This window comes from Zalophus californianus, chromosome 10 (genome assembly GCF_009762305.2).
Source record: "Zalophus californianus isolate mZalCal1 chromosome 10, mZalCal1.pri.v2, whole genome shotgun sequence".
NCBI lineage: Eukaryota > Metazoa > Chordata > Mammalia > Carnivora > Otariidae > Zalophus > Zalophus californianus.
Genome location: NC_045604.1, coordinates 6,207,914 through 6,223,292, shown reverse-complemented (window position 1 = coordinate 6,223,292; position 15,379 = coordinate 6,207,914). Strand labels below are relative to the sequence as shown.

The 15,379-nt window shown below is 41.1% G+C and overlaps 1 protein-coding gene across 1 annotated transcript in view; it reads right to left on the bottom strand.

The window, feature by feature from the left end:
• The window catches only part of ATF6 (activating transcription factor 6), a gene marked incomplete at its 5' end in the record, with an annotated part of 204,815 nt that extends 194,956 nt beyond the window's left edge, over positions 1-9,859 (bottom strand). The window contains one exon of the mRNA XM_035722023.1: positions 9,622-9,859. Within this exon, the coding sequence (XP_035577916.1) occupies positions 9,622-9,859 (238 nt within the window). The remainder of the gene's footprint in view (positions 1-9,621) is intronic.
• Positions 9,860-15,379: the final 5,520 nt, after the last annotated feature.

Genomic DNA, 15,379 nt, shown 5'->3' with positions numbered 1-15,379 from the left:
CACAGAAGAGTTATAGATGTTTGTATACATGTGTGTATCTATACACACACATACATGTCCTAGTTCCGGGGGCTGAAAGGTCCTAGAATGTGATATACCAGTAGCAATGAAAATACTGTGTGGTCAAATCTTGGATACTAACTGCCATCCTTCACTAAATGAAAGTCCATTAAAGAGCTCTTTGGAGAAATGGCTGATTCCAGAGCTGAAGCAGGGAAAGCACAAGATAAGAATGGAAAATCTTGTTGTGACAGAAAATAAGGAAATTCTCCAAGAATGAGTGGAATATGTCAAAAGAAAAAAAAGGAGCTGATATGAATGGATTCCCACTGGTCAAACGGGGAAAAATCTGGGCATCGGAATAAAATGGGAGTACCAGATTTTAACCCACTGAATCAAACAGGAGTCAGTGGGTCCATAATGAAATAAACACACACATACACACAGATACATAGAGAAAGCTCTTTCTTACAGTACAATGTCAATTGACAAATGCAGACAGAATGACAGCAGAGATTATCACCATTTGGCATTAGAGTGGTAGTTGATATAGGCAGAAACTATCAGTGGAGGCTAGGGCTGGCGGGTGGAGGTTTAACAAGGAACAGGATATTGGTGTGATGTCAGATTATCTCCCCCAAAACAGCAATCAAATACAAAAGTGGAAATAGTGATTTTACAGTGGTGAAACCTGACAGATACCAACTGGAGCATGCGATCAAGATGAACCTCACCTTGGGACAGATCAACATAGTGTGATTCGCTGAGAAGAGCACAGTGTGATTTCTCTGGCATTCCAGCCACGGATGCATGGCCTGATTCTGGACATGAGGAAACCGTGGACAGACCCAGATTTAGGGTCATCTTGGAGACTAAAAGACCTGTATTCTTTAAGACTGTCAAGGACACAAGAGACAGAAAAAGACCAAGAAACCATTCCAGACTGAAGGACATTAAGGAGACCTGACAAGTAAAAGTGATGTGTGTTTGGGGGTAGGATTCTGGTCGAGAAAAGAAAAAGAGCCATTATTAAGACAGATGATGGGTGCCTGGGTGGCTCAGTCATTAAGCACCTGCCTTCGGCTCAGCTAATGATCCCAGGGTCCTGGGATCGAGCCCCGCATCGGGCTCCCTGCTCGGCAGAAAGCCTGCTTCTCCCTCTCCCACTCCCCCTGCTTGTGTTCTCTCTCTTGCTGTCTCTCTGTCAAATAAATAAATAAAATCTTAAAAAAAAAAAAAGACAGATGGCAAAATGTGAATGGCAGCTGTGAGACGGATGGTAACGTGTCAATGTTTATTTCCTGACTGGAAGGAGAACATGGTAGTAATACAGGAGTATCCTTGCTTTGCAAGGAGGGGATACATACTGTAGTATTTAAAGATAATGGGTCAACACATCTCTCTCTCTCTCTCTAATGAAAAAGAAATCAGGTAAATGCAAAAAAATTTAACAGGGAATCTGTGTGAAGGGCATGCAACTATTCTTACTTTAGTTTTGTAACTATTTCAAAATTTAAATATCTAAATTAAAAATATGTGTGGGGCACCTGGGTGGCTCAGTGGTTAAGCGTCTGCCTTCAGCTCAGGTCATGATGCCAGGGCCCTGGAACGGAACCCTGCACTGGGCTCTCTGCTCACTGGGGAGCCTGCTTCTCCCTCTCCCTCTGCCTGCTGCTCTGCCTACTTGTGCTCTCTCTCTGTCAAATAAATAAAATCTTTAAAAATAAATAAATAAATAAATAAATGTCCAGCTCTTGATTTCAGCTCAGATTGTGATCTCAGGGTGGTGAGGTCGAGCCCCTCATCGAGCCCCGCATCAGGCTCCCTGCTCAGCGGGGAGTCTGCTTGTCCCTCTCCCTCCCCCAGCCTTGCACTCATGCACGTGCTCTCACTCTCTCTCAAATAACTAAGTAAAATCTTTAAAAAAAAAAAGTCTCCAAAATCCTTCTGGTAACTTGAAATTTTAATGTTTACTAAAATAAGTTAAATGATGGTTATTTGTTGACTACCTAGATCATTTCCAAATAAAATAAAATACTGAAACATTAATTACTGAACATAGGTTTATCCACTTTTTGCTCAGTGGGGAGTCTCCTGGAGATTCTCTCTCCTCCCTCTGCCCCTCTCCACTCACACGCGCTCTCTCTCTCTCTCTCTCTCTCTCTAAAAAAATAAAATAAAAATCTATGTGTGTATACATTTGTATATTTGGATGTATTTGTATATATCCATAATCCAACCACTCCCATTACCTCCACTGCCACCACTGCAATTCACTCGGATCACTACAGTAGCCTCCAAATATTCTCCCTGCTTCTGCCCTTGCCCGTCCTTCAGTCTATTTTCAACAGAGCAGCTAAAGTGAGACTGTAAAAACACAGGGTATTATTGGGAATCAGAATTTTCACAGAAAAAAAAAATGTAACCCAGCAGGGAATGCTTTGTCCAGTCGGGCCCCTGGACTCCCTGTACATAAGTTCTCCCAATAAACCTGTATCTCAGAAAGAAAAAAAAAATGTAAGCATATAATGTAAGAAGGTGAGAAAGATCCCTGTGTTACCGGCTTTGACCTGTAGGTATTAGTATGAATTCATGCTTGTAAAAATACCTATTTCTGGGTGCCTGGGTGGCTCAATTGGTTAAGCTCAATTGGTTAGACTCAGGTCATGATCCTGGAGTCCCAGGATCGAGTCCCGCATCAGGCTCCCTGCTCAGTGGGGAGTCTGCTTCTCCCTCTGACCTTCCTCCCTCTCATGCTCTCTACCATTCTCTCTCTCTCTCAATAAATAAATAAAAATCTTTTAAAAAAAAATACCTATTTCCTTGTTCTCAGGAGGTACCTGATGAAATGTTTAGGAGTTTCATATTATCTGTAGCCTACTTTCAGATGATGAAAGAGGAGGGAAGTATGGGTAATATTCAATGTGGCAGAATGTTAACAGTTGGTAAATCTAGACGAGGGAAAAAAGGGTATCACCATAGTGATCTTTTAATTTTCTGCGGTTTTTAAACAAAAACCTCTCTGTGGTTTAAAAACAACTGAAAGTAGGTTAATAAATGTGTATCTACCAAATATCCCCAAAGCATCCATAAGAAAGTGGTGGTGCTGGTAACCTCTAAAGTATCTCTAAAATCTATTGCCTATTCCAACATCCTCTTCACCAATCTCACATAACTAATATTTAGATGTGCCTTCACAGTAGTAAACTATAGTAGCTATTATTTTTAACTTGGTCAGCAAGCTTTCCCACCTGACCTTGACCTGACCATTTATTTATTCATTTACTTCTTGTCAGTTTAGTAAGATGAGGAATGGCCACCAGGTTTAACAAAATGGAAATCAGGGGTGACCTTACAGCAGCTTTGGTGGAGTGGTGGAGCCTGGCTGTGGTGAGACAATAAGAAAGGAGAAACTGTAGTCAGTGAACATGGTTTCTTTTTATTTTTTTCCTTAAGAATTCTGCTGTAAAATAAAGAGAAACGCAGTAGCAGCTAGAGGAGAAGTAACATCTAAAGAGGGTTTGGAGGGTTTTTTCTTTACTCTGAATAGGAGCAACAACTACATGTTTACTGACTAGTAGAGAAGACCTAGTATAGAGGGAAATGATATACGGGGAACAGAAGGAAGAAGTCTCGAGCAACACTCTTGACTAAAGAGGAGGGATCTACAGCACATGTGGCTCCAGCGAGAAGCCATTTGTTCCCAACAAGAGAAGGTAAATATGCTGGTAGGTGGGTAGATGAATGGGAGATTGCGGAAGTTCTCTTCTGATTCAAAGGAAGGGGTAGGAGGTGACAGAGGTTTAAAGAGAGAAGAAACTTCATAAAAACAACCATCGAAGCGGGAGAATGAGAGGACCAGGCAAATATGATCAGCCAGGCCACACCTAAAGGCCTGTTTCAGGTTACTATCATAAATCAGTTAGATTTAACCAAGCTTGTGGTTCATCCAAGAGAGAACTACAAAACAGAGAAACAAGGTGCTGAGTCTGTGAGCGAGGGAAGTTATAATGAGTGCCCCTGGAACTGAACTGGGTAAGGGGGAAGTGATCACACAGAGGAAATGGGGAGCAGTGAAAACATGGCAGGGTCCCAGCAGGACCACAGGGACTGATGGAACTCAAAAGAGAGTGAGCTGGTAAGACAGGAGGTGGTGGGCCAGGTGGGGCTGTTGAAACGGAGACTGTGATCAGCACCGACAACGTTTCAGCTTATGATCAGGGGAGGAAATGGGTGAGACAGGGTGAGAGGCCAGATCACTGGAGGAGAGGAGGCCGAGGAAATGAGAGGTCAGGGTATTTAAAGTACTTCCGAGTATCTGAAATCATCCAAGGAACGAATGTTGGAGAAAAGTGACAGACGTAACAGGGATGGGTAGAGCACAGCATGTTGTGACAATGTGAAATTCAAACTGGATGTTTCTTAGGGAGGATGAAAGGAGAATGAGCTGAACGTAGCAGTGAAAAACAAGAAAGTTGACTATCCCATCTTTAGAGGCCCAAATGGCAAAAAGGATTCAAGAATCAAAAAGGCCGCCATTCACCAAGCCTTCAGAGGAAGCAGCAGCCACTGGGGGGGAGTCAGGCTGCGGTCAGTGCTGGAAGGCCAATTCACAGAAGAGACTGAGGATATACAAAAGAAACCACAGGGGCGCCTGGGTGGCTCAGTCCTTGAGCATCTGCCTTCGGCTCAGGTCATGATCCCGGGGTCCTGGGACTGAGCCCCGCATCGGGCTCCCTGCTGGGCGGGAAGCCTGCTTCTCCCTCTCCCACTCCCCCAGCTTGTGTTCCCTCTTTCGTTGTGTCTCTCTGTCAAATAAATAAATAAAATCTTTAAAAAAAAAAAAAAAGAAAGAAATGTGTTTAAACAAACAAAAAAAGAAACCACAGAAGCAGACAGAAGCTTCTGATATTGGTACATATACCTTACATGTGGTAAAAGATTGTTTCTGTACAAAGTCAAGACAGGGAGGAAGGGAGGGAAAGAAGACAAGGAGCGGAAAGACATGCAGGTGACAAATAAGCATATGAACACATGCTCCACATCATAGGTTATCAGGGAACTGCAAATTAAACAACAATGAGGGGGGCACCTGGGTGGCTCAGTCAGTTAAGCATCTGCCTTCAGCTCAGGTCATGATCCCAGGGTCCTGGGACCAAGCCTCCCATTGGGCTCTCTGCTCACTGGGGAGCCTGCTTCTCCCTCTCCCTCTGCCTGCCACTCTGCCTACCTGTGCGCTCTTTCTGTCAAATAAATAAAATCTTAAAACAAACAAACAAAAAAACCCAACAAGGTGGGGTGCCTGGGTGGCTCAGTCGGTTGGGCAACTGACTCTTGATTTCAGTCATGATCTCCAGGTCATGAGATTGAGTTCCATGACAGGCTCTGGGCTCAGTGGGGAGTCGGCTGAAGATTCTCTCTCTCTCTCCCCACCCCACCCCCACTCACGTGCACGCTCTCTCTCCCAAATAAACAAATCTAAATAACAAAACAAAAAACCAACAACAAGCGGGCGCCTGGGTGGCTCAGTTGGTTAAACGACTGCCTTCAGCTCAGGTCATGATCCTGGAGTCCCGGGATCGAGTCCCACATCGGGCTTCCTGCTCAGCAGGGAGTCTGCTTCTCCCTCTGACCCTCTTCCCTCTCGTGCTTTCTATCTCTCATTCTCTCTCTCTCAAATAAATAAATAAAATCTTTAAGAAAAAAAAAAAAACAACAACAACAAGCTACCACACACACTTATTAGAATGGCTAAAATCCAAACACTGGCAACATCAAATGCTGGTGAGGATATGGGGCAACAAAAAAGAACATTCATTCATTGCTAATGGGAAAGCAAAACAGTACAGCCATTTTGGAAAACAGTTTGAAACTTTCTTTCAAAACTAAATATGTTCTTACCATATGATGCAGCAATTATGCTTCTTGCTATTTACCCAAATGATCTGAAAACATGTCCATACAAAAAGCTGCACATGAACACAGCAGCTTTATATACAACTGCCAATATTTTAAGGCAACCAAGATATCCTTTGATATGTAAATGGATAAAGAAACTGTGCTATGGACTGAATTATGTCCCCCCAAATTTATATGTTGAAGCCATACCCCCCAGTGTGACTGTAGCCAGAAACAGGGTGGTCTTTAGGAGGTAATCAAGATTAAATGACAATTTAAGAGTGGGGCCCTAATCTGATAGGACTGTGGCCTTATAGGCAGAGGGAGAGAGATACCCTTCCCCACCCCCTTCTCCTCTCCTCTCTCTCCCTTCACTCCTCTCCCTCTCCCTCTCCCTTTCCCCTCTCCTGCCTATGCCTTGTGAAGACACAGTGAAAAGGCAGCCATCCACAAGTCAGGAAGAGAGCCTTCACCAGAACTTGACCATGCTGGCACCTGATCTCAGACTTCCAGCCTTCAAAACTGTCAGAAAGTCAATTTCTGTTGTTTAAACCACCCAGTCTATGGTATTTTGTTATGGCAGGCTGAGAGACCAATACACTGCAGTACATCCATATAATGGAATATTATTCAGTGCTTAAAAAAAAAAAAAAAAAAAAAAGAGCTACCAAGCCATGAAAAATCATAGACAGATCTTAAATTCATGTTGTTAAGTGGAAAAAGCTACCTACTGAACAATTCCAACTACATGACATTCTGAAAAAGGCAAAACTAGATAGATAGTGAAAAGATCAGTGGTTGCTCAGAGCCCAGGAGGAGAGAGGGAGAGATGACCAGGTGGAGCACAGGGGATTTTTTAGATACATGAAACTATTCTGTCGGATACTGTACGTACATGATATTAGATATTCGTCAAAACCCACAAAATGTACAACACGGAGGAATCTTAATGTAAACTATGGACTTTAGTTAATCATACTGGATCAATACTGGCTCATCAACTGTAACAAATTCACTACATTAATGCAAAATGTTACCAATATGGAAAGGGGGGGGGGGTAAATAGAACTCTATGTACTATCTGCTCAATTATTCTGTAAATCTAAAACTGTACTAAAAAGAAAGCCTATTAAATATTAAAAATAATTATGTGAAATCCAGGGGGCTCCTGGCTGGCTCAGTCAGCAGAGCATGCGACTCTTGACCTCAGGGTTGTGAGTTCGAGCTCCACGTTGGGTGTAGAGATTACTTAAAAATAACTAAAAAATCTTAAAACAAAATAAAATTAATTATGTGAAATTCAGATTTCAGTGTCCATAAACAAAGTTGTATGGGAACACAGCCATACTCATTTACATGTTCAGTTTACATTGCCTATAGCTGCTTCTGCACTATAAGAGCAGAGTTGAGTAGTTGCAACAGAGACCACAGGACCACAAAGCCTAAAATACTTACTATCTGGACCTTCACAGAAAATGTCTGTAGACCACAGCTCTAAATTTCATTACCCATAAAGGGGAAAAGCACATCCCACCATAGGCTGTTCTGAGCTAATCACTTTATTTAATTATTCAATGTTGTTAGAGTGACAAGTACTAATTACATAATCTGAATTTTTAAGTATCACTAGCCACCTTCTAATATTAAAAAAAAAAAAAAAATCAAATAAATCAGTGAAGTCTTTGGATACTCAAAATGGCAACTCCCAGAAAAAGAAGCCATATTCTACTGAAAAACAGTAGCAAAAAAGTAGTGTTTCACTTTAGCGCCTGCAAAATCTATCCTACTTACTGAACACCTAACAAATCAGAATTAAAGTGAGCAACTAAGAGAAGAAAGCAAAACTGATTGTTAACAGTATGAAAAGAGAAGCCTGGAAAACAATAGGAAATGGGCACATTCAGGGAGGGGCGGGGCAGGATACCGGAGTTAGGTCAGTGAAACAACTACAAAGAACCTAATGCTCTGTTAAAGAACATCAGGACTACGTCTCAACGTCTCAATTTATCAGATTAATCAGGAAAATGCAGCCTGAGTATCAGAAGACAAAATAATGCTTTGAGGAAGTGCCCCACAGTTGCAGTTTAAGAAATATCATGAAAATGTAACAGCCGACTAGCTGAGAAAAAACCGTAACTACCTGACACTCTAAAGTAGATTTTTTAATAACTGGGAGGGGGTGGATCTTGGGAAGAATCAATCTGCAGAAATAATTAAGGAAAGCATTATAGGGGCACCTGGGTGGCTCAGGTGGTTAAGCGACAGCCTTCCGCTCAGGTCATGATCCTGGAGTCCTGGGATGGAGTCCCGCATCAGGCTCCATGTTCGGTGGGGAGCCTGCTTCTCCCTCTGACCCTCCCCCCTCTCATGCTCTCTCTCCTTCTCTCTCTCTAAATAAATAAAATCTTTTTTAAAAAAAGGAAAGCATTATAGAATAATGACTAAGAGCAGAGGCTCTGGAGGTAGACAAACCTGGTTCTGATCCCCCTCATGCCACTCACTAGCTAGAAGATTGAACATTCACTCTCCCTCAGCCTCAGTTTTCTCATCTGTAAATTAACAATAATTTCTTGTGATGTTGGAAGATTAAGAAGATAATGCATGTAAAAGCTTGCAGGACACCTGACACAAATGAAGTGCTAGGTAAATGGTAATTACTATTACCACTACATTTGGCTCAGGATAACAAACTTGAAATTGACAGTCTACAGTTTTTCCAGCAACGGTTAGGAAATCCACCAAGGGCTGAAATAAATCTCCCATGTCATAATTTTAGAGAAGTTCTGTCCTTGAAAAGTCAAATGAGAATTTCCGTTCAGTAAACGGAATTGAGATTGCACTTTGCTACTCAGAATGATAGTCTCCAAGGGGGAAAGATGAGCATCAGTCTGGGTTCCTCCCCCCACCCCCGTTCCAAAGTGGGTGAATGGCGTAGGCTCAACTATAGGGCCCACTCGACCTATGCAATCCCAAATTCTCACTGAAGCCCAAGACCAGCATTAGTATTAGTCCCAGAACAAAGAGAAGAATAAAAGGTTCCTCTAAACACCTAGATAACGAAATTTCCCCACTCTGATTCCCACTGCATTCCATTCCACTCTTCCTGACCACAAAACCAAACAAAAACATCCGAAGCAAAAAAAAAAAAAGAAAAGAAAAGAAAAAAATTAGAGGTGTTTCTGGAGGGCAGTCAGGATTACATCAGTTTTTAAGAGTTAGGTCTAGGTAGTCAGGGGCCCAAGGTCAGGTGCTTCGGTTCTCTGCCAAGATGGACATCAGCCTAGATCAATAGTGGCAGCTGCGACATGAAGATCTCTGTGTACACTCTCATTCTCTGACACAAACACGGACAGACACACTCCACGGCAATCACCGCCCACATCCCACACTGAGAAAACAGCTTACGGCCTTTTGGGTGGTCACAGCCATCCCCCCTCTACTTCTTACCGACGCCCTTTTCACTCCCACACAATGATCACCTAGTACCTTCCCAGCGGAAACGCTGAAAAATGATAATAATTCCAGCCACGCCACATTTTACGCTCGCTGTTGCCAGGGCAGAAACCGACCGGTTCGGCTAGACTCTTCCAGGGAGGACCGCGGACGCAAGCGACAGGCTGGCCCTGGCTCCCGGGGCAGAGTTCGCCCACACCTGTCTCCGCAAGTGCGCGAAGGAAGAAGAACCCCACGGCCGGCACCGGCACGTTCTCAGCTGCCACTCACCCCAATCCTCATCGGCTCGGTGAGAGAAGCCCGGGCTAAGAGGTGACTCCATGGTGCCGGCAACGGCAGCCGGCTCCCGCAAGCCCCACGTTCCGGCGGCCTGGAACTCGGTGACTAATAACCCGGACGGCGGCGGCAGGAGGACAAAATACTCCCCACCGCCCTGCGGACGGTGGCCGAGTGAAGACAAAGTGCTTCCACCGCCCGGGGAACTTGCGCAAATCAGAAAAGAGGAGTGTCAGAGACTGAGCTCGTTTAAATAAATCGGCGAGTGACTATTTCCCTGTGGGACTTTTCGGCATTCTGTCCCGCTGCTTTAAGAAAAATAAATAAATAAACACTACTTTGGCTAAGTAAACTGTATTGATAATATTAAAAAAAAGGGGAGGAAGGAAAGAAAAGAAAAGTAAAAGCCCTTTCTGAACATACTGGCTTGTTCCTTGAATATCTTTCTTAATAGCACAGCGTAACTATCTCAGAACAAAATCAGAGACCAATAAAGTAAATTCGATTTAATTTTCAGAATCACTTGCTATCAATGTAAAAATCTTCCGTAGACACAAGTGTGTGAAAGAAAAACTCAACTATTGTTCCACGTTCGTTAGACCCACGTCTTCGCAGGCACCGTACCTGAGGTGAACACCAGTACTGTGAATCGTACTTCTAGAAAGCCTACTTTTATTTAAACAAATTTAAACAAGGCAAATATAAAAAATGAACTCCCCGTGCTCAAACGTATCTCCTAGATAATGCGTTTCTAAATCATAGCACTTAGTAGTGGAAATCCCAGCGAGTTTACCCTATACAACCTACAATAAATTCCCAATCTTTTTATTACTAAAACTTAAGATTCCGTTTTGTTTAGAAGAAATTCACATCACGAACTCCAACTGAAAATCTGAACTGAGTGTGATAGAACAGTTTCAAGACCGCTGCTTAAGAGAATTTCTTTTTACGGCATTTCAGCGGCGAGGGTGTTAAGTACCCTAAGAACACGTATCCCTTTAGGACCAAGTGGAATCTTTCCCATGGTTACTAAACCAAACAAATGCTTCCCAGAATCCACCCAACTCCTCGTGGCGGGAGGGTTACTACAGATTGCGTAATCCACAGTAGTCAACACAGCCAGCCCTGGACCCAAAACCAGAAGAAAACAAAAAAAACGACATGATTCCTTTTGTCATCAGATAACTAACCACTTTTCATGTACAGTGAAATATATATCACCTCTATTCTTATTCAACTGCAAATTCAAAACTGACAAACTCAAATAAAACCAGCAAGAGTCTTTTATTCCGCATCCACGAGATACTTTTTTTTTAAATCATCATGACTGAACTCCTGCCAGTTTTTATTTTTTTAATTTTTGAAATTTTTATTTTTATCCCCAAAGTGCAGATAATGAAAAACCATTTGCATACCTATCACCAAAGATTAACAAATATTAACATTTTCCATTTTTGTTTCAGATTTTACATAATATAAGAAATTAAACATTACAGATAATACCGAAGTCTGCTTTTCCCTCTGCTTCATTCCCATCCCTCCACATAGACTTCTATTACATACATCTAGTGTTGAGTTTTTAAATTTACATAAACATGTCATACTCGTTCTCCAAATCACTTTTATTTTTTTAATCACTTTTTTCTTTTTTTTAAGATTTTATTTATTTATTTGATAGAGAGACACAGCGAGAGCAGGAACACAAGCAGGGGGAGTGGGAGAGGGAGAAGCAGGCTTCCCGCGGAGCAAGGAGACCGATGTGGGGCTCGATCCCAGAACCCTGTGATCATGACCTGAGCCGAAGGCAGCCGCTTAACCGACTGAGCCACCCAGGCGCCCCCAAATCACTTGTTCTCTTATTCAACGTTACTTTTTGAGGATCTACTCATGCTTTAACTGTTACATGGTATTTCCTTGAAAATACATATATATATATATTTACATATATATCTCACAATTTCTTCTTTTATTTCCCTACTAATGGACATTTGGGTTGTTTAAAATTTTTACTGTTAATAGCCTTGTATGAGTCTCTGTGCATACAAGCAAGAATGTCTTTAAGATATATACTGGGTCATAGAGTAGGAATGTTAAATTTGCCAAATTATACCATTTTACATCCTTGCTAGCAGTGATGAGTTCTTTGCTCCACATTCTCACCAACACTAGATTTGGTCACTTTCACATTTTTTGCCCCTGTGAAGGGTATGACCATAATTTACATTTCCCTGACAATTAAAGAGATGGTGCATCTTTTCGTGTTTATTAAACCTTACTTACTCTTCTGTGAGTTGCCTATTTTTACAAAATTTGCTATTGCATTTTCTTTCTCTCAATGATACCTACATCTTTAGCTAGCCTACTCTATTCATTTAACAGATATATATGTTGCAAATACCTTCTCCCAAATTGCAATTGTCTTTTGTTTGTGGGGTTTTGTCTTTTAGGTTTTAATTTCAATGTAGTCAAATTTACCAATCTTCTGTTTATGATCTATGCTATTTGTAACTTGCTTAAGAAATCCTTCCCTCTCCTGAGGTCATATTTTCTTTTTTATTTTCCTTCCATATTTTATAGTTTTGCTTTTCACATTCTCCCCCCCCCAATCTGGTTATTGCTGGGGTGTAGTAACACTATTGATTTTTATACAGCAATCTTGTATCCAAAAATCTTGCTGAATTATGTGACTATAATATTTTGTCTGAATTCTCTAGGATTTTCTACGTAGAAAAACTTGCATGCAAACACTAACATTTTGTAACCTTTTTAAAATTAACCTTTAATGTGGAAAATTTCAAACAAACACAAAAGACAAGCTAATCAGTCCTTTTGTCTTATCACCCAACTTCAACAATTTGCCATTCTTGTTTTATCTACCCTCTCACCCACAACAATTTTATTTTTTGTTTTGGTTTGTTTTTTTTCCCCTGGAGTGTTTTTAAAAAAAATTTTTTTTAAGATTTTATTTATTTACTTATCGAGAGAGAGAGAGAGAGAGAGAGAGCACATCAGCAGAGGGAGGGGCAGAGGGAGAGAGAATCTCCAGCCGACTCTGCACTGTGGGTGGAGCCTGATGCAGGGTTGGATCCCATGACTCTGAGATCTTGACCTGAGCTAAGTCGAGTCAGACACTTAACCAACTGAGCCACCTAGGCACCCCATCCCTTGTTTTAAAGCAAATTCCAGATATCATGTTATTTCACCTATAAATACTTCAATATATATCCTGACAAAGCTTTTTTCCATTTTTAAAAAAAACTTAACTACAATACCATTATGATACCCACCAAAAATAATTCCTTAATATCATCTAATACCCATTCCACATTCAATTTTCTCCCAAAAATGCCTTTCTACAGTTGGTTTGCTCAAATCAGGATCATCGGGTTGCATTTGGTTCATGGGACAGTCCCCTCTTCCACTTGTCACCCCATGCCGTTTGTTAAAGAATCTGTCATTTGTCCTGTAGAATTTCCCACTTTGTGATTCTGCTATTTGTGTCTTCATGGTGATTTGTTCCTGTAAACTGCCAGTTAAATGTAAACTTGATTAGACGGTTTTTGTTTCATTTGTTTTTGCAGGAATACTTCTTAGGAACTTCCTTGCATTGTACGAGGAGGCACATAATTTCTAAATACCCCACTTTTATAGATGTCGAGATTTATCTGTGAATTCTGTTTTTTTCCTAAGTCTTAAACCTTTTCCCCTTCTTATTTTATTGCAATAGCCAGGACCTCTAGTACCACACTGAAGGTAAATGCACGAGTATACACCTTTTAACTTGTTCCCAATTTTAATGTGAAAGTTTTAAAAAGTTACTATTGATAAGGTTTTTCCTGTAGTTTTTTAATGCAAGGAAAATTTCATTTTTTATCAAGAAATTTGCTGTGGTTATTATAGTTTTTATGCACACTCTGGTCATCTTATAGTTTTTATGCACACTCCTTCCATTCTAGTTATGGTGCTTTTTTTTAAATGATAAATGTCGAATGTTAATGAATCTTCTTTAATTTATTCATTGCTTTCAACTTAAACCCTCGGAAGAGAAATGAAATTGGAGAGTTTTGCCTAGACATAAAGGAGGCCCTTGCCTAGATCCACACTTCAGAGGACTCTACTCTGGCATCTGGCAGTGTCTCTTCCCACAGGGTGAGAATCCATGGTGCCAAGGGGATATGCCCAACCAGAAGACATGCCTCTTCTAGACATGCTTCTTATGCCCAAATAGCTTAGAAATGCAAGGTGGGAAGTTCATGTATACATGTACTCCAGGCATATGAACAAACCCAGGGGTGAAGAAAGGGGCCAACTCTGTAGGTTGCTCTGTAGGTCAGAGGCCAACTCTCCCCGCATTGCCATGTTTTGTCAGAGAACTCCATAAAGTCAGAGAATTTTAAACTCAAACCTTGTCTCCCAGGTCTTTATGAGGGTATGTTTATCAAGAAAAGAGAATAACACAATTTATTTAATGGTTTGGTAGCTTGATTTATAAATTTCAAATACTAAGACAAATAGTATCTGGGCCTCAATTTGCACTCACAGAAATCTGCAAGTGTTGGTGGGGTACCTGACCAGTGAATTTACAACTTGGTTAAAAATTGCATTTCATCAGTGCTATTATGTTTTACAATCTAACATTTTCAGTATGACATCTTCTCTATCACCCTAAACAGTGAACTCAAACACTAGAATACAGAATTAAAAGCTCAGATTTTGGAATACGCCAAATCTTGATTCTAATCTAGGTTCAACCACTTGCTAGCAATATAACGTTGATGAGGTGACTTAATCTAAGCCTCAGTTTCACCTATAAAATGGGAATCTATCTCATAGGATTTTGGGGAGTATTAAATTATATAATACACATTAAATGCTTAGCATAGTGACTAGCACATGGTAAATTCTCAATAAATTGCAGCTATTTTAAAGAACAGTGTTGAATGCTACTAGCTAGGCACTGTATTAGTTTCTATCACTGCATTGTATCACTAAAATCCCCACAACCACCCGGATTGGATAGTTATTATCTCCCTTTTATACAAGGAATTAAGGCTTATGCAAATGACCTTTAAAACAACCCTATTAGTAGGGCAGAGCAGTAGAACATGTATTAATCCCATTTCATGAAGGAGAAACCTGACCCTCAACTTTCAAAAGACCCGGGCAGCTAGAAACAGGGGGAGCCAAAATGATCAGATCCCAGTCTGACTTCTACCTCAGTACTATTTTAACTGCATGTGAACCATCACCTATGAAATAAAGTTCATATCGCTATTTTGGACAAATATGTAAAACTACATGTTCTAAGTTGATGTTCTTAAATATTAAAAAGGGTTCCACTTGTTAGTTTCTTCTTGAGAATAAAGGCATAATGGATTTTCTATTTATCATTTCTATTTACTATTTACCGAGAAACATTAATGGACTTTAAATTGGGAATTTTTGCTTAGTGGATGTTTCACAAAATTTCAAAATTTACCTAAAGAAAAGTCAATCTCCCCAAACTCTTTTTCCACTGGCAAATACCAATTATCTTTCAAAAAAGGTATCTTGTCAGGGCGCCTGGGTGGCTTAGTTAAGCATCTGCCTTTGGCTCAGGTCGTGATCCCAGAGTCTTAGGATGGAGCCCACCTGGGGCTCCCTGCTCAGTGGAGTCTTCTTCTCTCTCTCCCTCTGCCCCTCCCCCCGCCACCCCCCCACCCCCACCCCCCGCTCGTGTGTGCTAATAAAAAAAATCTTAAAAAAGAGTATC